This window comes from Apostichopus japonicus, chromosome 23, assembly GCF_037975245.1.
Source record: "Apostichopus japonicus isolate 1M-3 chromosome 23, ASM3797524v1, whole genome shotgun sequence".
Classification (NCBI taxonomy): Eukaryota; Metazoa; Echinodermata; class Holothuroidea; order Aspidochirotida; family Stichopodidae; genus Apostichopus; species Apostichopus japonicus.
Window position 1 is genome coordinate 8,479,322 of NC_092583.1, and position 24,193 is coordinate 8,503,514.

The 24,193-nt window shown below is 38.4% G+C and overlaps 1 protein-coding gene across 2 annotated transcripts in view; it reads right to left on the reverse strand.

Annotated features, from left to right (window-relative positions):
* Positions 1 to 21,496, reverse strand: part of LOC139964544 (Krueppel-like factor 6) — an 81,383-nt gene extending 59,887 nt beyond the window's left edge. The window contains exon 1 of one of the 2 annotated variants that reach the window (XM_071966186.1): positions 21,313 to 21,496. Coding sequence is in view for 1 of the 2 variants with exons in the window: in XM_071966184.1 (XP_071822285.1) it covers positions 14,039 to 14,140 (102 nt within the window). In the remaining variant the exon portion in view is untranslated. Of the gene's footprint in view, positions 1 to 14,038; positions 14,405 to 21,312 lie in introns of those variants that run through there. The other variant, XM_071966184.1, reaches the window with a different exon arrangement.
* Positions 21,497 to 24,193: the final 2,697 nt, after the last annotated feature.

The following is a 24,193-nucleotide window of genomic DNA, read 5'->3' on the forward strand; positions in this document are numbered from 1 at the left end:
GTCGGATAACCACTACACCTGCATATTATGGTGGAGCTAATTATTTGTTTAATTCATTGCAAAATGGAAGACGGATCTCCCTTGCTAAATTATTCAAATTATGTGAGTTTTGCTCATCAATCGTCTGAAAGGTTGCATGGCAACAGTTTAACACCAGCCGCTTTGTATCAAAGTTTTGTTTTTAGTCTGTTATTTTATCTGTCACGTTTTTCCCTCCTCAAAAGTGTCGTATCTTGAAGTTTGATTCCTATACAGAATATATCTGAAAAATTGAAATGAATTTCTCTAAAACAACATACCCACCCATGAAGCTAAAATCCTTCCTTGTATAGACAAATCTGAAAAAAATTCATAGATGATAACATCGTGTGGCTAGTTCTCATCTATAGACACAATCATTATAGTACATGTATAAATGCAACTTCTGATCAAAGTTCCAAAAATATCTCTCTGTTGACAAGGAAACAAACGGTAAAACATTTTTGTTTTATGTTTACCAAGTAAATGCTAGATGGTTACTACTGATATCTGGTCACATTTTACCCTTTAATAACCACCTTCTGATAAGCAAGCTTTTTCAGAAGTACTACTTTATATCTACTAAACTATTAACTATGACCTTTAACTTGCTAACAAGACCAAATTGAAAAACATGTGTACCCGTGTATGAACTACATTTGGGCAGGGTGCCCCCATCCCCTCCCCCAACCCCCATTCATTCAGGGAGTAGTGGGGGGGACAAACATGCAGCTAAGTGGTTCAAATCAGAAGCAGGAAAATAAACTCTCCATATAAGACAGTTGACTGTATAATGAATTTTTCTTCATAAATATTGCAGTTGCAGTCAAAACTAAACCTCAAAACGAATTGCAAGTGTCATTTTACGACAAAATTGAATTAAAAAATTGGGTAGTAATTTGTAATCAAGCAATGTTTAGATAAGCTGTAAATTAAACATTCCTATAAACAGAACTGAAGTACCGGAACACAGTCAAACCAAGGCTTACATGCTGACCAACATTGAGTACTTTTCAAATGTTTCAAGTTTGTTAGGCTGTTAAACCTAACCCTGACCCTTGACCCCGACCTGGTTACACACTGGCCAGATTATACAGCATCAGTAAGAATACATACCAAATGTCAAATGAAAGGGGCATCCAGAGACTTAAAGGCAATAAAATTCAAACGACAACAGGTTTATGTCATCCATAACAGGCAAAACCAACATGACTAATTGCTCCAAAGAGCAAAAATCTAGCCATAGGCATTCATTTCGGAACTAAAAGACAAGAAGGCTTTCCAAGTATGAAGAAGCCAAAGGCTGTCAAATGTAGTTACGGAGGATGTAAAAGTGCAGGCTATTAATGCAGAAAGCACTAAACGAGCCTTATTTCAGCAGAGCCCCCTGTTAGTTGATTAATGATGCTAATGGATCTTAATGGCAGTAAAACTGTTGAGTAATTTTTTCTCTTCTTGGCATTCAATTTCCTACCTCGTAAATGACGAGGCGTTCGGCTACTGAGCATAAAGTCTCGTAAATCTCTGATGAGAAATGCAAAGAAAATTTGCACCGCTGGAAATTTCCGCACCGTACATGCTTCGCTAACTCGACTAGTGTAAACCTTTCCTAGTTGGAGGGCTCATTCTGAGAGCAATGTTTTTAAAGTTCTATCAAGGTGCCCCTTATGATTTTCTTTGGCATGAACATCTTTCACTTTTACAGGAAAAGAAATGTAAACACATGGAACATGCAATCCTGTAACTGTAAAATTAATTCAAACACATACAGTGATATTCTAGCAATGGTAATTGTGATCAATATAAACAGCAAAAAAAGAAAATGAATTCAGGTATTTTCATTTCCTGCAAACATATTTTACTGTAATAATTACAGTAAAATGTGTTTGCATATATATATATACATTATTGCATTACCTAATCTTTCAAACCCACAAAACATTTCTCTGCAATTATGGGTTTAAAACCTTCAGCATGATGCTAGTTTTAGAAGGAAGAGGAAGAGCTTGTTGACCCTGAAGTAGGTCAGTATGTGGGCAGTTCCAAACTGTTAAAAGGGTTTTTTGCAGCTAGGTAGATTTGTACAGAGTTCATAAGTAGAATAGAAAAAGGGTAAAGAGTGGAGTCAAACTGAATTCTCTCATAATTCTGTAACCATACAGTAGTTGCCCCAGTGAGAGAGCTGTTGGCAGGTTTTGTTATTGAAAAGTTTACATGGTTGTCGAATTATCTGTAGCGCTCTCATGTGCAGTACGATACAACAATTTTGAAAGGAGAGAATTTACAAGCCCAGATAAGGATATAGTGACCCTATCAATATTTCGGGTAAATTACAACAAATCTGTCGAAAAACATTGCCATGAGCAACATGTATGTAACGTCTGTCTGTCTGTCAACATTTGTCCGAAACGAGGCACTTGAAACACAGTTACCAGAAAAGACCTTCCTAGGTACTGGAAGAGGAAACAGACCCAGCACCGAGCAGGAAAGACACCAAGAAAGGGGGAAATAATTCGAGATCAACAAAGTACACACACACCAAATCATGAATTGCTACAGTTACAACAGGAAGCTCGACAGATCGGCAATTCAACGCTGAAACAATTGATTGTTACTGGAAAGTAGAACAGCTTGACAGCTGACAATAGTAGGATTATATCTCTCACACTGGAACAACATCACAGCAGAAAAAACATGGATCTTATAGCTATTCTACAGAACTGATCACTGTAAAATGCACAGTTTATACGGCAGATGACTTTCCTCAACCCCCGCCTCCTTCCTCAATCCCCTCCTCCTTCCCCCCCTCCTCCTTCCCCCCCCTCCTTCCCACTCTTTCGCCTCCACCCAAATCATCATTTACAGCTGTACTACACCCATATCATCTATGACTCATGCACTTTACACCGGAAAAAGTGAGGCTCCCTTTAAAATCATGAACTACGTAACTGCCGGACATCTGTTTGAACAATTTATGTCAATACACCTGTGTTTATAACAATTCAACTTACAGTACTACAATTGTTATAACTCCCACTTTAAAATCTATGCTTAATACAAAACTGACTTTAATAGTGTAGCACACTGTTGCATATATATTAATGCATACATGTATAATAGCTGTGTGTAATGGCTGAATGCATATTAAATTCTCACACTGATATAGCCGCTGTACAGAGTGGATACAGTACTGTAATCGGTTCTATCACAAGTGTTTGTGTTAAATCTTTTTATATTTAATTTTACGCTTGCCTTACAAGGTTACACTAACAGTGTACACAATATTTATCACATGACAATTGTAACTGCAGCGTATTGGATCCTCACTGCCGTCGCTGCATAATAAGCTTTAGAACAAATTTATGCCATCAGTACAATAATAATGAGAGTTTATCGCATGGTCTCTGCGCACTACTATTCTAGCGACAAAATCCATACGTGTATAGAGATCCATGGCATTAACACGACATAGTGGAAGCCAGCACGTGAAGTGGAACGTTTTATAATTCAACCAGCAGGTTATAATTTGTTACCACGGGAACCGCTATCATTAATGCAGCCAATATGGATCACAGTCTCTGTTGACAATGTCACATGGGGTAGAATTTACAGACTTCTACGGTCTTTCTAATCTCTGCCGACTACGAGCAGCAGTTTGATATTGTAGCGTACCAAGAATCAAATTAATAAACATCCTTCTGCCAACTTCCTGCTTCTTTGTTTGAATTGGCCAGGAAGATAGGAAGACACTGCCAGACATCATCCTGAGCGAGATTTTTACTCGGAAGCTGATGTCACGGTGAAAGCTCGTTCGGTAGCCATGGAGCCAGTCAGTACTACACATTATATACAAAGAGAGTTGGAGAATGAAGACCTTATTTTGACCCTCATCATAGCTGTTGCAAGTTAAGGACAATTTGAAGGTTTTCTCATTGTTAATAATATATATTTTTTTTCCCTTTGCGGTTTAGAATGTTTTATAATTTAATTGAAATACCAAAGAGGTATACCAACTTCCCAAACCCCCTACCCAATTAATTTTGTCAAAAGTCATGTCAATGTAAATTACGGTACAGCTCAAAATTGAATGTTGTAGCCATCAAACTACTGAAGGATCATTATCTCACAAGAGTCAAAAGACTCATTTAAATTTAATTAACATAAGGCAGTGCTCCATCCTAACCACTACTACACTGAACACAGAGAGCAATGTACATGCTGTCAGGCAGGACTGTAATATTTCAAACTGAGTCACACGTTAAGAAATTTATGTCTATCAGATTCTTCACGACAGAATCTTGTTGGAGCGAAACTTTGTCTGCCATAGTCTCAGCTTAATTGGCCTCTATTGTAGCAGTGGTAAAGCCACTTAGCCATCTGTGTACAACTCTGAGCAAATCTGTACTTTCTAAATCTATACACCTACACAGTATGACTGACTTTAGAGGAATCCAATTCCTGAGTACACTACCAGAATATTAATAATTCAGTATATACTGTAGTCACATAGATCTGAGGTGACCAGTTTGCTAATGGCAGCAATTCAAAAACTTGGGGCATCACAACTTGCTGCATATGTTTTGGCTTAATTAGTTAGCTCTAGGTCGAGACTAAAGCGGAAGAGAGAGTGTGAGTTGAGAAAAACCAAAATCAACGATTGAACCAATCACATGACGCACGCTGCATCAGCAGTGAGTATTACATGCATTGCAGCTTGATTAATCAGCTCGATTTGAGAAGGGGGAAAAACAAAAAATGAAGACTCCCTGGAAGGTTCAGCAACAAAAAGTATTGATTAGAATCATGGATGACTAGTTTAACCAGTTACCCTGTTACTCTCCTTCACTGACCATAGAAATAGTCAGATTTTGAAAATGCCAAAACAAAATTGATCAGGATTCATTGGAGGATAAAAAAAAGGTCAGTGCAATAATGGAGAAAGAAAGAAATATGAGTAACAGTATCTGACTTTTTTTTTACCTTTTCTTGTGTAGATGTTAAACAGCGTTGACAAACATGGCAAACCTTGACTTAAATACCAACCTAGTTAGAACTGCACTTATTAAACTTACATTATACAGACAATACTAAGTACTGTGTGTTGTGCTGTAATAGTAGTACTACAGCCTCTAGTATTGCCTCTAGTATTGCCAGCAGTGCTATCCGGTGTATGTAGGAAAGCAATGACCTTTCTTTTTACAAAGTTAAATAACTTGTTAACTCAGCAATATATAAATGCAATATGCATATTCTGGGGGCACCAGTGGCGTAGGAAGGTAATTTTGAGTGGGGGGGGCTGAAGATTGATGGCCGGCCTGGGAGAGGGGTCTAAGGGGAGGGGGTGTCCCCCTCCCCTTTGGAATTTTTTTGCATTTCCAGGTGGCCTCAGATGCAATTTGGTGCAATATAGCACACTTCAACATCCCACTCCATTTTGTAAATAATTTTGCATTTTCACCTGGCCTTAGATGCAATTTGGTGCTCCAAATGAGATTTTTGTCTCATTTGGAAATGAAAAAGGGGTTTTTTGACTTGCGGAGCGGGGGGCGGAATGATACTTCCGCCCCCCCATATTTTTCACCGGGGGGACTGGCACCCCCAGCCCCCCCGGTTCCTACGCCCTTGGGGGGCACTAGTTGCAAATTAATTGCTGTCTCGTGGTTAAATCTCAAAAACAACATAAATTATTTCTGTGAAAGTGAAAAGTAAAAGGGGTCCATTCATGTCACGTTCATATAAATAGTAGGATTTTTGACATAACATGTTTTAATTTGGTATCCAAAATGGAGGAGGACCAACCATGACAACCATCGCAATCTCAATCACTGGAGTGACTCTGTGGAAGTCTTGGCATTATTTACTGCACTATATATAAATTCGATTCTCAGAGTATGTACCTACAAATTTACGTTGGTGCTTTTTCGTTTTCATCCTCCCTTTTCTTTGCAATCGCCCAGGGACTTTACAGAATACTTGTACTTATTTCAGTGTTCTTTGTGATTTTATTTTGTGTTTTATTTCTTATTTTACTCTTGTTATTTAAATGTGTATTTCTTCTAATTTCTGATTTTCTTTAAATTGTAAATTACGTTTGAGGGCCTCATGTTAGATTAGCATTCTGTTACGCTAAATGAGTTTTACCCGTGAAAGTTGAAAAAAATACTAGGCTAGGCTCAAATGTACTTTCCCATCAAACCACTGTCTAAGTTTTATCACAACATGGTAAACAAGCCAAGCGAGACGACGGGTTCAAGAACAAAGTTTGTTTCTACCAGCAACTCTTGACAAGAGTACCTAATCACCTGATCATCTTAATAATCCCCAGGGTACCATTTCAATGTAGAATCAAGGACCCTTCACTTTCATAGTATTCCTGGTAACAAGCTGTAAGAAGATCACATGTACACACGCTATTAATTTGGACAGCTTAACATGTCTTTCTACCTCCTCGACTGTTTAGTTTCACTCAAAAATAATCCTAAAAACACTACAATGACACAAAGTATGGGTCGGGTAGACCTAGCTGTAACTGTAGACTATATATGTGACAAAGTTCAGTCAATTGGCCCATCTCCAGGAATCACGAGTTTGACTTGGGCTCAAGGATTTTGGAACTACATGGAACAGAAAACAATTCATACCCATCCTATTAGATTTGCTTATGGGGACTTTGGAGGGTAAACAGGTATTGAAGTATTCCTTAATTTACTGTTCAGAGACAAAAAGCTTTCCTGTAGGTCAGGTGCCAAAACAATATACCCACTTTACATTTTTATTTTAACCAGAAATGGTGGGTGGAATGAAGGGTGCCCATTGCCCTCTTTTCACAACATTCATTTCCCACTACATTAACTTTCATCCTGTTTTGCCAAACCCTATCTCACACCCACCACCAGTACAGTCCCACTGTGACAATTTACATTCCACAAGCTGCAGTACTCACAAAAATGATGTCAGTGTGAATGTGGAAATTTAACTTGATTGTATTCATGATTGTAGGTAGTTTTTAACCAGGGGAAAAGATTACTGTGGCTGTGGTATGTTGTGCTGTTATGTTTCCAACACTAGACAATAACCACTCTGAGTAACAAGTCCCTCTATTATCCATGGGGGACCACTCTTGCATACTAAGATTCAATCCTCTGGCACCTCACTTTTGTATGTCATCTATAAGGAATCTAAAAGGACTGGACCCCTATTAGACCCAGGAGCATAAAAAGAGGAGGCTTATTGGAATGTTCTAAGCAGGCCAAAAAATCCCTATTTTTGGAAGGTACTGAACAGTCCCCTGTTCCCAATACCAATTCCAGACATTCTTTATGGGGATAACAATGCTCGCTATTGTTCAAAAGAATTCGGTGCAACCTGTTAAGTGGTATGTACCAGTGAACCAGATCAAACACAGACTTGTGAATTTAAGCAAATTTACAGCCACTGTTCAATATCTATACTAGCCCAGGATTAAATCTACATTAGACTTTAGCACCAGGAAATACTTTTTAGCATTGTACAAGTGAGCAACAGTTGTCACTCATAGAGTCTATGCAGTATACTGTCAAATCAAGATATAAGTCAGGAAGTTAAGCCAATGCACTTGACGTTGTGATAATAGCTTTACTGCATAGGAACTAAGTAGAATAGAAACAAACTGCTGCACTGGGCTTTATATTCAATGATGGACTCATCATTTAATATATGAAGTGTTATTACCCCCAACCCTACACTCTTCCCTACCATGCTTCAGTATCTACTTACCCTTTACTCTTCCTGATCATGGTTCACTATCTACCAACCCTACACTCTTCCCTAACATGCTTCAGTATCTACTTACCCTTTACTCTTCCTGATCATGGTTCACTATCTACCATATTATTCCCTACCCATGCTTCAGTACCTACCAACCCTATACTCTTCCCTACCATGCTTCAGTATCTACCAACCCTATATTCTTCCCTACCACTGGTTCAGTAACTATCTCCAACATGTACCTTTACCCTCATTAAAACCCTTTTCTAGTTTCTGCATGCAATTAGTACACTGACAGAAAGAACCTTGGCACCGTAAGGTCATCCCAACATACATCTAATAGCGATTTGATAAGTGACAAAACCAAATACAGTTTAAATATTAGACAGAAGGATCCTGAATACAGTATTCGTCATTAGCAAGGTACCCAGGAAGAGCTCGCAGAGTGGGTACAGAGCTCTCCGAATGGGTGCTTGACCTACAGAAGGAAGAGGGACTTGGCAAAGGCTCTAAATTTAAAGCACCAGGCCTCCAAACAGTTTTCCCAGGGTTCAGATGACATCCAGCTAACCTTTCTCTGCCAGTACTTTTTTTCTGATTAAACAGAAGGGCATGTTACACCAACTTGGAACTACTGTACATCATACTGTCAATGCCAGTAAAATCATACTGTTGGGCTACTGTCCAATGTTGTTGTAGTTAGTATTATTACATGAATTTGAAGTTTTTTAGTAATTTTACCACTGACTGAAATACCTCCACCCACGTTTTTTTTTATTACAGAAATATTAATGGACACAAAAATGTTGTAAGCAGGTTCCAAGAGAAATTTGAGAAGCTGAAATAATCATCCTGACACTCATTCCGTGTTATTCAGTAGGACTGGAAGTAAGCCAAATACGCTCTTCAACCATTTCAACATGACTCATTCTATTTTCTTTTCCTCTTTAAACTTGATCAACTCCGTGATTCATATCTCCCTGCGTCGTCGTTGAAGATCTCTTCCCCTTCAGATACACATGTTCACATAGTACGTGCGTACGTACTCCATGAATTTTAAAGTTCAGAAGAAATAGATAAAAAAAATAAAAAGACTTTCCACCATGTATGATGCGATAGTAGCTTAGCAACGGTTCTGTTTGAACCTCTGTTGTTGTATGCAGTATTACAGGCAGCTCCAGTGGTAAGTTAATTCATCACTAATACATTCGAATAAGTTGCCCCACAGCATGCATGGTGGCGAACAGTTGTTGTTGTTGCAAATTTTATAACGTGGAGTTTTAGCTTTGCGAGAAGGCCAACGCAGAGAAAATTAATACTGTAGTAGCCTATTCAAAATGTTTAGGTCATTGTCAAATGACTCATGGAGTAGCTGCTGTATTGATGGAAAAAAGATGATCATAAAAGGGATATGTATGTACATCAATGCCATTCATGAAGCCTTCATATTATTCGTCTGTCGATTAATTTGATCAATTTTATTACTATATAAATACAATGTCTGGCATGTTTGTATATGAGTGAATCAAGGACATTATTCTGCTAAGTGTTAATGGCAGTATTGGGCCATTTATGCAACATACATTGACAAATATTTCAATTGCCATTAATCTATGAATGTTATAGCAATTAAGAAATATGATGAGAGAGAGAGAGGAGACATTGTGGTATCTTCATGATAACTGTTTTATTAGCGAAACTCTTTTGATGGATCTGAAATCAAATATATAGATATATTTGAAAAATTTGTTGAAAGAGCCAACTGCTTAAAGTAGTGATGCCATACAAAAGACTACAGAGGTTCTTTGAATGTATACTTTGATGCTATGATGTCACATTCTGAATGTAAGTTATCTAGAGGACAGCGACAAAAATTACTAATCCCATATATGCGTCCACAAATAAGCCAAACCCTACATTAATGCACATGTGTGCATATATGCGTGCTATATAATTTTCAACGCCTGACAAACACACATAGTAGTATTGATGACATGAATGACATCTTACTCTCCATACAGTGATTAATGTGCCTTCTGTTTGGACCTGTCCCCAGCATGTGTCTGGTATATAGATCAGAAACAGAGTGTGTCTGATACAAAAACAGCACAAAAACACTGGTGTGTAAGGCTCATCTTTGTGACGATATCCAGCACACCGTAAACGTTGGTCCCACCCAAACGTCTCCCACGCTGATCGACCTAGTAGCACCTCCAAACCATTGCAATCCCCAATGTAATTCACACCTTGTGAGAGAATCTTGGAACTTTTTTCTAAACCAGATTTTCGCACGTTTTCGATTACACACAAACGTGAGACAAACTTGTCTCGACCTACAGTAGAATTAGGTAGAGCCTAGAAAATGGTCTGAATCGGTGACGAGTGCTGTACGAGATCTATCAAAATTGCTAGTGGAAGGCGGGCGATTTATTATTGAAGGTGCAAATCTCAAATATTTTAATACTCCCAGATGTTCACACTTTTTGCTTTAGTAATATTTCAAGAAACAAAGTGTAGATAGAGATAAAGTAAGCAAGAAAAGACTGTCTGAATTCTGAGGTACAACGATGAATAATTATACAAACTGGCATGATGCTGCTATCAAAAAGGATTTGAGTGTGACCAGCCATCACCAAGAAACTTGTCATATTGAAGAGCAAACTGAAGACAGACTTTTATTTTTAAATGGTAGCCAGGAAACAGTTCCTGATAGTGAGAGCATATTTATCAAACATAGGACCCCTCTGACATTGCTGATATAAAATACTTGTGCAGCACATTATTGGCATTTTTAGTAAAGACTTCCTCCCATTATGTCTGGCTGTAGGCTGTTCTATGGATTGGGTTATATGCATGCTGTCAATCCCACCAAAGTCATGTAAGCGAATATTTACACATAGATAAACCTTGATCTAACTAAGCCATCAATGCCACATCTTGGTATTAGTAGTTACAATTTAGAGCTACTCCTAACATGCAAGTTATTAGCCCAGATAAACCCAAGTATTTTTTTTTTATAGTTATTTTTATCCCACACATAATTTACAAACTGTAATGTGAATTCTCTCAATGGCTAAAAAAAAGCTTTGAATCATATTTTATCCAAGTAAGTGTAATTTCAACATTTGTGGTATTGTGATGATGATGAGGGTGATTTTAAGTACAGTAAAAGATATGTTTCCTATTACATTATCTCTCTCTCTCTCCTTTAACCATTCTACATGGTACCATCCATCAGCCTGTAGCTCAGGTCAATTCAAAATACAGCTGTAAAGATCCCTCCCCCCCCCCCAATCATCATTACTGGTTCAAGTTCAAGTCAACTGGATTTTTCAACAATAATAACAAGTGAAAACATTATTTCCAAATACGGACATCATCTCTGTAAACACATGTTCTAGAATACTTGTGAATATCGTATGTGCAGTGTCTTACTCTTTGTGCAATGTTCAGGGTCACCAATCTCAAAATGGTACGTACTATGCTGAACTGATGATTCCAGACAAGGTTCTTTGTTCACACTAATTAAACTATGTATATGTGAACAAGCCACTTTAATTTAATAGATATTGCAGGCTGTGTAGGGCAGAGTCAAATATGCAGCCAATAATTAATTACACCACCAAAGAATAAGAAGACCACACCAGTCTTTGTGTTGTCCTCCAAAAAGGTCATGAATAATTCATAAGCAATCAAAGGGTGTAGAGTACTAATGTGTAATTACTCATTTTATGAGCGACACATGTAACACTAATCAGGGGCACGCCAGTGAGTATATCACAGCTTTAATGCAAGACACAATGAAAAGAGTGACTAAAACAATGTTTGTAATTTGTATCATTGATTAACTAAAATCTTGACAGAAAGACCAAATGAAACAGACCTTTACCCTAATGAAAGGTTTAATTTGAAGCAAACTTGATCAGTTGTTAGTCACAGTGATTTAAAAATGTCACTTCATATGCATTTTACAAGAAATTATAACCATATATTTCCTTTTGCTCTGCATTGATGAACCACTGAACCATTCCACCCACACCTGTGTGTGGGTTGCAAGAATTCAGCAAACAAACAGATGTAAACAACTTTTGATGCTAAGCAGAAAAAATTCCAGGTACCTTGCTCATAGCTAATGAACCCTAACCTATGGTAGACTGTACTGCAACTGATATGTATGGGGAGAATTTGATGGCTAACAGAGTACTTAGAACAAATAACTACCTGGGTCCAAAGTATCCATGGATGCTTACATCTAGTTCCATTAATATTTAAGGACTTGGCCAAACAAAAGCAACATTTAACATGTTTATCCAACAGACATGAGACATATTGTCTGGCATTTTCACAGAACTTTACAACTGCAGCCATATTTGGGAAATTCAATATTACATACTGTTCCAGTGACAGGCAAAGAAAAGGACTACAATATTATGTACAATAAAGTATATCGTACAAAGCAAAATTAATGCACATATAATCGCACAATTTTCTGGCCAAAGTAACCTTTGTTTTAAAAGAATTTAAGTAGTATCAGCACTATTTTGTTTTGTGTTGCTTCGTAGCCAACACCATCATTATATTCTTGTTATCGATACACAAACTCAAACAGTGCTCTTGTGATGGAGAATTAACTTTGCAGTCACTTACTACAATTGACAAAACACAGGATACTGAATGATATCGATTGATGAACAGAAGATTGGGGGATTCATGCCACCACAATCAATGATAAGTTATCTTGAAACAATTTTTGTACGATATCTGAAAATAGCGTTATAAAACCAACGAAGAGCATTTTGGGTGCCCTGAAAGCTACGTTCTGCATTGAATTTTTTTTCAAACTTGTAAGTGTAACACTGAAACACTGCATTAAATATTGTGGGATACAAAAATTGTTGGTACTTGAGTAAATGTTTAACAGCTTACAGTATTAAGAAGATAGCCAAATGTTTGCACACAACTGAAATCCATGAAATTGAGGAGCAGCCTTATCCAGCTAAGCATCAATTTAGTAAAACATTACCTTGGTAAGAATGATGACAAGTTTCCACTCAACACAATGTAATTTTTTAAGTCTAAGTGCTCTAAAAAATGTTCCAGCACTATTGTAATATTTAGAACCAATATAAGGGCAGAATTAACCTTGAACCCTACTGCCAAGGGCTGTATACCATGATGGAACTAACTGAAACTATAACTTTCTGAACATGGAAGTTCTGACTAAAAGAGAATTTACTACTGAAAGTCCAGCGTTAACATTGCAATTAACACATGTATGACTACATGAACTTGTGTAAATGCGTCTCCAGGGATAACAATTGGATCAACTCCTTGTAACTGATTGGATAGTGGTGGGTTCTGGGATCTCTTACCTAGGCTGGGTAGGCTATATCATGCAATAGAACAAACCATGTACAAATTATATCAGCCAGCCACCACACATTTGAATAAAGCCTAATGCCATGATGTTGCCCATTATACCTACTGAGTAATGGCCCAAATGGGTAGTCTCAACACATAAAATTACTGATATATGACCGATACCATATGCCTCAGCCTAACTAGGCCTATAGCTGGTAGGCAGTAATGGTGGGATGAACCTTGAAGTTGTATAGGCCCCAAGGTCAAGCTAGACTGGGCCTACCTTCACACTTCTAGTACTAAAGACAGATTCCAGTAGCTAAGTCAGGTTCTTGCCATCATGCTTTGAGTTTTGTGTGCTGGAACAAGCAGTCGGCTAGGCTTAACCTTTTACCTCAAATTGTAAAGGTAGCCTAGATGGTTGGTTTTTTGTGTCATGATTGGAAGTAATCACTCTTATTGTCTAATTTAAACTGGGATCTAGGCCTAGCCTACATTGAGCCTTGTAAGTTGTAGTCAAGTGCAAGTCATAGCCTAGGCCAATACTTTGGACCCTTGTCCTTAGCTGTAACTTGAGGTCCTACCTACCCCAACTTTGGCTAACCTAAGTTAGGCCTAACAAACTACATTTAACTGATTTGCTACCTAGCCTAGGCCCTTTGCCTAGGCTATGGTCAGACTTAAGCAGGATAACGTTAGCCTTAGACATAAATAACTTTAGGCTAGTCATGCATATTGTAGTTAACTTGTTGTTAACTTGTAGTTAAGTTGCTCACTTTGGGAAACTTGACGTGTTAGAAATCTTCAGAATAATAAACGATGCTGATAATTAAATACAATTTTCTGCCGCAAACCGAGGCAAGGCCTAACGTTAGCTTTACATATAGGCCTAGGCTATACAGCTTGAGCATACCTGATGCCACGATTCTTCGAGTGAAGGTTTAGCCGAAAAACAACCAGTCTCGTGCAAGATTTTCAGTTCATTGAAAATCCCTCCACATGGTAAGAAATCCATGATTCTCTTCCTATTTATTCAGGACAAAATCACGGGATTCAAAGAGATATTAGATGCAAATTACAAGAAACTTGATGGGAATGTGTTAGTTATTTGTAGCAGCCGAAAGCCACAGAACAGCACAGTGTTTTCATAGCTGTTCAAAGCTAAGTTAGACCACAACAAGGTACCTTTTCTTGGTCGAGTATTCCACACACAAAAATACACACATGCCAAAACCCGGAAGAATGGGATATGCATAATCATTAGGCAAGTACTATATAGCCAATTGGAGCAGTCTGTTGCTCATGCATTTTCATGTTTCGTCAGAGCTAATCTAAGCACCAATAGCTATCGCCGTACATTTACTCCAGGGGTTATCCAAAAGACAGATCGATTTGATTGGTTAAAGTTTCTTTCAGCCATATCCTTATATGGTTAATAACTCGTTATTATGATTCATGAATCACATATTTGTCTGTGAGTACAGAATGGTCGAAGTAATAAACTATACGTGACCTATAGTGCCTATACTCTCCGCCTACGCACAAATATTCCCATCAACTAATTCTTTATTCTATCCGCCGTAATGAAAACTCCAGGCCAGGGCTCAAAAAGACCCTGGTGTATGCACGATGTTCCACAACAGCTGTGAAGAGATAAGGTGAACAAACTTTCTGCGTAGGTATACTCTTTTCCTGTTTACGCCAAATGCAATTTTAAGTTAAATACTTAAAAACAACTTGTGTGTGTTTTAGTAGTATTTATTATATTTCAGAGTAAACGAATTCGCGAGTTTTCGTTAAGAATTCAGTTAGCAAACCAGATTTCTAAAACTTTTTTTAAAGACTGAATCAAAGGGTTGCCTTCATAAATTACTACTGGAAAACTTGCTCTAGGCTATGTGGACCCTACAGAAAGGATAATGGAAGGGGCCGTAAAACACACAATGTTGTACCAGAGGTGTCGAGAACCAGGGACAATTATGTTACTGAAGCAACATTTTGTAGGCCTACTCATCCTGAAAATTAAAAAACATGATTTTTTTTCATCCCATTTCTTCCCGGTACCCTAATCCTCCTCCCCACCCCCCCCCCCTCCTCAACCACTTCTCGTCGTGCCCTGTGCGATGCCAAACGTATCAGAAGATACCTAGGCTATATTGGTAGGAAAAGGGTGGTGCAACTTTAAATGTTAAGCTCAAAAATGTCCGTCTAGGAATGGCTACTTATGGGACCTAACCATCACGTATCCGCTGGGCGATTACAAGTTACTTGTTTCGCCTTCATTTCATTAATACTTTCAATACGCTATTCAATCAACAAGAAACACGTTACGTGCAGTAATTCGTATGTTCATGTTTGCCTTCTTTAAACTGACGATTTTCTTTCCCGGAGGGAATGAAAAAAGACCTAGTGATGCGACCAAGTTTCACGCGTGGCAACTACATACCCACACTGATGTCCTGCATGGTACTTACTAGACAGAGTAGAGATTTGGCGCCACACAGAGAAGGAATTTCATCCTCGAACCAGGTGTCAAAAATCGACAAGACGCCTGCACACCGTAAAATATTCGCATCCGAATCGTCTTCGTAAATTGCATTTGACTGAGAGAGGAGGGTTAGATGGCATACCAATAATGTCTAATACCGTAAATTGAAAGGTTAGCACATCAATGGATAGGTAAGGCTTGTGCGAGTTTGAACATCGAATCACAGATAGGCAGTCCAACCTGCTTAGAGCGATTCGTGTCGAACCTTATTATTATTGGCGTAACTCTCTGAAAAAGTTACAACATCCCTACATGATAATATTTTTTAAATATCTCTGTTCAAACAATATCAACAACAGAAAATATCATACATTTTAAGCGTCGGACGGTCGGGTCTGTCACTTGTCTTTCCTTTATTCCTACTTTGTATTTAAAATAGATGGCGCACTCCAGATACGTCTCTTACGGACGGAGATGATTGCGAATAACTTAGAAAGTGTATTTGCCTACTTCCAACCCCAATCTCCCACACATCTATACCCATCATTACCTCTTACCTCTCTTATCCACACCCCACCCCACCCCAATCACCCCACATTTCCTGATCCCCTATACCTTTCTAACATGTTTGTATCGTCATGCATGGGGTGAGTACATATACGCAATGTGGGTGATTGCATTTAACTATTTGCTCTAATGAATGGAAGTGAGGGGGGGGGGGGGGGGGAACCAAACACTAGATGGACATCTACTGTATACATTGCGTACCGTTATTCCGTAGTCTGTACCGATCAGTAAACAAATCAAAAAACAAATTGGAATATACAACTATACAAACAAAGTCCTTTGTCCAAAAGACGTTAACTATAGTAACTTATACAGATTTTTATCAATTAACCAAATTGTAGTCGGCTATAATGTCCGTAAGTTTAATCTTTAGGATGGCGCTGTTGCAGGACCCATTAAAAACGGAGAAACCGACGTATGTTCGTTTATGCTTTTAAGTTTTTTAAAGTAGTTTTGGTGGTTGGTTATCCCGATCGTCAAAGCTACATAATAATTAAACAAAATAGCATTGCATCAATACTCCCAGCGTTTTTCTTATGTTTATTTCTAAGTTTGTCCAAAGCGAATATTTCTTGTTGGAAAACACTAACCAGTATCAAACCATTTGTCAAACTTTCTATGCAAGATTGGTACGTATGGGTACGGAAGACGCATACATAAAAAATAAAAAAAAGTACCACAAATTTGACGAGATTCATGCTTGTTACAATCAATGTATACGATGAAGGATTTATCTCACACTCTCACACTCAGACCAAGTATATGACCAAGCGGCGTGTGGTGGATGCCTATGGCGGGCACAAGGCATTTTTCATCATCGTCCGTCCATCGATGTAGTTATAAAGGGGTCGCAAGTTCGAGATCTATTTATGTTTAATACTTACCTAGGACCTCCTACAAAGTTACCGCTTAATATCATTTGAACAATTTCTCTCCCACAATACCGTTGCCTGGCTTAGGACAAAACTGCTGATATGGGTCATTTTCCCCTCTTTTTTTTGATTGCATTCAATGGATTTCCTTTCTATAGTTGCTAAAAGCGACCCACATTTTCTGCAGTACAGAGTAATCGAAACGACATTCTACGGTGGCGGCCTCGCCGAGTTATTAATATAATACGGCCCTGGTTAATATCATCGAGGTTGCCATGATTGTATCGGAATACTGCCTGTCAAGTCAGTTAAACCATTTTCATGTTAGCAAAGGTCGATGTTATCTTTCAAATGAAGTGAACATTCAACATGTAAAGGTTTTTTTTTTAAACCAAGAAGTCCAACAAGACCAAACAAAAAAGAGACGGAAATAAAAGTTAAACACTTATCACCGGTGAAAGATTAGGCAAAGAGTAGGATAAGATGAAGAAACTTGTGGAATGGTGCACAACAGATGGGCAGATAGATAGATTAGATAGAACAGCCGGCTCCTAACGCAAAATTTAACAACGCTAAAGAACTGGTGACCTCACTACATTATGACTGTGGCTGCATTGACAACGAGTAGAATAAAGATGGCGCTACATCAGTATTATGCAAAAGGCGCCAACTGTCGGTCTTAGCTATAAGATCAGCGTATGGGTCACCGTGTTTCGCGTAACACGTGCACCAAGTTTGATATCGAAGAGTTTGAAAACATGCCTCACTGACAATACCGTACTTCCTCATATCCTCATACCAGCAATGCTTAGTTTACATATTCATAATGCGTGCGTGCCTTTGTGTGTGTAGTTCTTTGTTTCCCTTGCACTCTTTGAAATACCAGCCTAGTTTACATATATTCTGTGTGATGGGGGGTGGGGGAGGCATGGGACAGGAACTGGTCCCCTGAGTAAGAATGGTTAAGCCACAATGTTCCAAATGATGTTTCTATGCACTGTTAACATAATATCATTTCCATTACATTGATTACAGATTCCGGTTTACAAAATTGATTAACTTTATTCTACACGAAATGTCTGTTCACATTTTGATATCGAATCATGCACAGGGAATACACGTGTATGTATTTGGGTGGTTAGTTGGGATTTACGTCTCACGTGGACTAAGAAATAACCTCATAGAGACATGCTGATGAAATTTTGCGAAGGTAAACGGTAAAACATTACCTGAATATACTCAGAAGTTCAAGGCATCTAAAGTTAAGCTATCCGACGCCTATAAAGGAACTAAGATACAGTAAGAGGCAAAACTTCCGCCAATGATAGGCACACAAACACAACACCCCCCCCCCCCGTAGCCTTGGTTCCAACAGTGACATTTAGGGCGAAAAAGATATTCACAGGAGAGGTAGAGAATAGGCACTTTTAAACAGCTTTTTGAGTTCGTCGTCAAGTACACCAAAGTACCAAACCTACCAAATATTACTCAGAATATCAACACAAGTGGTCAAATTAAGACACCCTCTTGTCCTAATTAAGCTAATGAACTACACGGAAATGATGACTTTTTAGAATTGAATAGAAACGAATAATTCATAAAAGAATAAAATCAACATAGAGAAACCCGTTTTTTTTAACTAAAACAAAAACAAGAAGGGATCCTGTACTCGGTTATTCCCTCATCCGCCGTTTCTTTTCTTTTATCTTTCCTTTTTAAAGGAAATTTGTATCCACTTCGCATCGGCATCAGTTTATTTCCAGGATGAGCATTTGCATGCCTGAAGCTGTAAGATCTCTCTGAACTGTAATTACTGCTACCACTTTACTGTCCCATTAAGACAAGCACTGGATCTTTAACTATAATTATTCAAGTGGTAGCTGGAGTCGGCGGGGTAGGATGGGGGTTACAAATGTACCAATATAGGCTATATGTGACAGTGAAACGAAATTCTGAAAAAGATGGTTCTTCGTGGATTTGGTCAAAGTCAGGGGGGCTCGGGAGAGGGTCCGGAGGGGCTCGTATAGGGCGCGACCAAACGGCAAGACACCCACAGACAACATATTTTCTGTCACTTCTCACAAAACAGAGAGAGAGAGAAAGTATAACAAAACTCAATCGTTAGAAGAACCTTCCTCTTAGAAGCGAACGATCTTCCTGATGGTCGGAAAGTTAAAGAAATGGCGCTATTGTCAAATTGTGCAGTGGTATTCATTTCTGAGTTCATCTTGGGAGAGGAGGAGCGTGGGAAGGGTTGGGTCAAGTTGCTTGTTTGAAAACTCCCGCGACGCCATACTGCATGGGCCATTCATAATAAAGCTAATGTTTGTCATTAAATCAATATAACAATGACAGAAGTATATCATGCCCCATAATTTCTGGGGCTATATCACTTTGTTTTCATCAGCACTACAGAGAAGTGGAACGTTTCCAAGAAGAAGTTTAATGCGCATGCGTAAATACGTCGCCATTTTTTATAGTACATACAAAGACTATGACACGGGTCAAGAGTGAGGATAAATCATATACCTACATATTTATCGGGGTGATATCAATTTTAACCAAAACATCCGAGACGATTTGTCAAGGTATCTGGCAACAATGGAGTGAGGTCATTTGCATAGAATGAGTCACTGTATGAAGATATATACAACTTGACATTTATTCAGAGGGAAATCTCAAATTCGGAGTTCTTTGGCTGATTGCCAGATAAGTAAACAATTCATATTTTGGGCCTATCACATTTCAAGGAGAGCAAAAAAGAATAACAATTGCATAGGATATTACAGAAGGAAATGATGTTTTGAAAAAGAGGTTTGTAAAAATAAATGTATCGCGGCACTTCCTTGATGACACGTTCAAGGTTTGCAGCACATAACTACCGAGGTCTCTATAACAGTGTAGAATACAGAGTTCATTAAAGGTCGATTCTCGACGTCCCCAATAAATAAGTCTTCAATGAGTCACTGTGTTATCTCTATTGTGTGTTGGGGGATGGGGGAGGGGAACGGGTGGGGTGGGGAACAAGACTCACGTTAATTGAGTCACATGACTTAAATGTAGCTAGCGACCCGTGCCATGACTCAAAACTGCATTGACAATCTGTTGAAGTTCTCTTCTCTCGTGAAAACCGACATGAGAAAATTGACATCAGAATTGCCTTCAAAATTTATATCAAGTAGAAAAACATGTGAAAAGTTTTCACAAGTGTAATTTCCTCGAGGTTATGTCCGTTCAAATGATTCCCACAAACATTTATGGGAGAATGGACGACAGCGGAAGAAACTGTTTAGGAGTACTAGGAGAAGGAAAAAAACAACAACAACTAGGATTTTTTTTTTTTTGTCAGCCGGGAATCAAAAAACGTTATCGGTGCCTGCGGAAAGAAATTCGATTAAAGCACAGGGACCCAGATTAATTATAGTGACGTATTAATTCCTTCATTAAAGAATTATGTAACAATGGTGCCCATTAATTACTTATGGATACACCCCCCCCCCCACACACACACACACACACCTTATTTCCATGTCTTCCTTTCTCTTTCTCTCACTTCATCTTAATCGGTCAGGTTACCACAAAAGGAACATCAAAAGAGAAGAAATTTCAAAACTATTTGAGGACTCTAATGATGTCAGTCACCTCCCCGTAGGCAGTGTTCTGACGTAGGCCTACATAGTTTATATATACACTGTTGTGGCTAATTGCATAGAAAATGTATTGTACACATTTATATAATGTTAAGGTGAGGGCTAAAAATAAATATCATAGTTTAAACTATTGAAGGGCACGGGAAGATTGAATAACTGCATATTGGTACTGCGAAATTAAAACAAACATGAATATACCAATGATGTCAGCTTTTATCAACTGACAATAAACTATATAGCCGATAAACGCTACCAATTCTAAATACGTAATGCTGTCAATAACCACTCACCCCAATGGGCAGCAAGCCAAACAATATCAACTTAGCTAGGCCAGAAAGGTGTATGTAAATGTCGTTACACGAGCGAAACAGCAATATTTCGACAGGTGTATACCCAATTTAATCATTCATTACTCGATAACATACGTAAAAAGACAATTAATGCAATGCAAAAGAATGCATCCTATCAGAGAACAGTGAAAACGCCCTATCAAAACACGTGTGCTCTTTGTTTACCTTCGTACCATCAGAGCAGCTCCTTGTACAAGAACAACGTAAGCTAACAAGGTAAGTGCGCAACGAGAAATTTTTGCACAAAATAGCTGCCTTACCTAAATTCTGGAGCTCGGTTTGGCCTCGCACAGTTTCCGTGAGTTAGGTATAGTCCAAAATAATCCATGGTAGTAGTTATTATCCACAAATTTAATCAAAGAAGCAGAATTCAAGGCAAATTTATCCAACTCTAAGGTGTGTCGCAGGACGTTCGTATTCACCGGCTAAGAACAGCTGACAACCGCCGTACACGGTGTATTGTGTACCGTAGTGATATACACCCATTATGTTTATTCATGAGGTGTAAGAGCTACCCATTGGTTGAATTGTAACGCGGCAACTTTGTGTGATAGACTACGTAAGAATAGCGCGAAACGTTTCGATGTCACTTGGTGGGGTACCTGGGAGTTGATGATGCAAAGCCGAATGTAAGTTGGCAGGCAAAGTCAGTTTGAGAATAGTTTCCCGTTGTGAAAACTAACGTATCATTCAATTGTTAGTGAGTAGAATGTATAATTCATAAAGCACGACTAAATCATCACCATTTCATTATTACAAATTTACTATATTGCCTATGTCTAAAGTACACATACACCTGCCTCGTACTAAGAAACTATGTGTACGTCGAAGTCTATGGTCCGGCGTGTGCATATGTGTGTACTTATGTGAAGATAAGGAGGGGTAAAACCTTGGTGAGATAGGGAAGGGGAAGCAATCATGATTTTCTTAAACGCAATGATGTCATATTGCCTATAAGATGCAAAAGTTACTTCATATTTATTTGTTTGTTGGTGTTTTTCCGGGTTGTCTGTCGAGCATGAGAAGGTAACCATGCCGACGTTGTCGAAAAGTGACAGTTTTCGGTAAGTTTATTCAGCAACACGATTTGGCAATACCAACTATCTAAATATAATGCTTCAATCAAAACACACACGAACACACACATAAGTAGATCATGCACTGAACAGTGACACTTTGGCAACATGTTTAGACTTGCCCAAGTCTTCGACCATTAAATCTCCAATGCATATGTATTGCTTTTTTATCCCGATGTTTTAGTGTGGTGTTTACCACAGGCCTTGTATCTCGATATTACAGAAGTTAAATTAAAAGGATAGTCTTGGGTAAATATAATCGTGACTTATAAATTAGGAACAAGTAAGAATCCAGTGAAATAAACATTCAATGCCTGTTTCAAGATGAAATCATTTTGTGTTTTGTACCAAAAGATAACTTGAAGCATACATAATCATTCATAGATATACATTGGTAAATTTGGTTCTTCGTTTTCCTTCAAACTATTTCATGCATCAAAAGACACCATAGTTATGATTGGTAGCCTACGTTATTTACTTCAAATCCATAAAAAAAACACGATCCGGTGAAAGGTCAAACCGACAGAATGAAAGATAAGTAAAAAGCTAATATTTTCCGTCTGTGTTCCGCAAATGTGACATCACACCTGTTGGAGTCAATATCACTATGGTTACAAACTGACACATTTTCAGCGATCATTATGGGCGTCCGTAGGAGGGTTGAGACACAAGAGTGCTTACCGAAGTTTATTGAAGATTAACTATACGTTCATCTAAGTATCGAGATCTTGGTCTGCTATATCCGTATATGACATGTACAATGAAATCGGAAAATGATATGGTTAATATGCTAAATATTATGTTTTTTTCTTCTTTAAACGATTAACCGGTTATAGGATCCCGAAGCCCCCCCCCCCTACAGTGTAAGCATTCATAGGCGTAGGAGGCGGGGCTGTGGCTGCAGCCACCCCCCCCCCCCACCAAATATTTGTTTTAAATTCGGGCAATATGCTGAGAATTTTGTCGGGCACCTACTGAAAGAAAAATAAATTGCAATGATGTAGCTTAATGAAATCAGTAGTTATAAAAAAAAAATCTCCTTGGTAATTAAAATAAAGTTCTAAGCTTGCCCCGACTAAATTCGCCATTACTAATGTAAAAGATAGTTTTTACATAATTGGCCCTCCATGATTTTTCTCCATCTGCATAAGACACTTCGTTGTTTACATTAGCATCCCGCGCGTATACTGCGCAACTTTCACGGACTGTACTGTACACGATGCCATGCGATGTAATAACCGCTGCATGTCTATTTGATATGTAAATAAACATGTTGAACGCGCGCGGAGCGAGCGAAAAATGTTGGTAATATTTTTCGTCATTACAGCCCCCCCCCCATCAAATTGGGCCCCTACGCCTGTGTAAGCATTAGACATATAAGTCTTCATTGAAAGTGTTAACTTACCATGTAGGACAACTTACAAGGTTTTACTAGTAATGACGCTTTGATAAAGAGGAAATGGTACGAGAAAAATATATTAACATCACATGACATCACTGAAATACCGATTGGTGGGTGTTTTAGGACCCTTACCCCTCCCCCCCCCTATAATCCTTATTTTATTTTTTTGGTGATACCAAAGTGGTGATACTGGAAAAAAAACTAGATTGTTCTGCCGTTCTTTCAACTTGTTTATCTCGGTCGAAATTGTTTCAAAATTATTTCTCGAATTATTGCGTTTCACCTCGAATTCTCACTTCTAATTTCGACTTAGGCCTACGTATAATGCGTCGACAGAGCCAACCCCCTGTTCCTATACGCCTAATTTAGTTCCCTTTTAGAGCCATATGAGCCGAGAGACAGGATAGCCAGGGGATGGATAAATAATTTCCGACTGTCGCATTCTAATTTACCTAGGACGTTTCATATATTCTTGTAATTGTGAAGGACCTAAAATTTTCGGTCAAAATTGACCTTTAATCAGTCATATTTACCACGTTTTCCTTGCCACTTTGAGAAATTGTATCTCGCGATCCTCATACTCCACCATACAAAACTTCGTATGATTTTGAATACTCTAATAAAAAAATGCCTAATGGAACTACTGTACAACGTTCGCCAGCT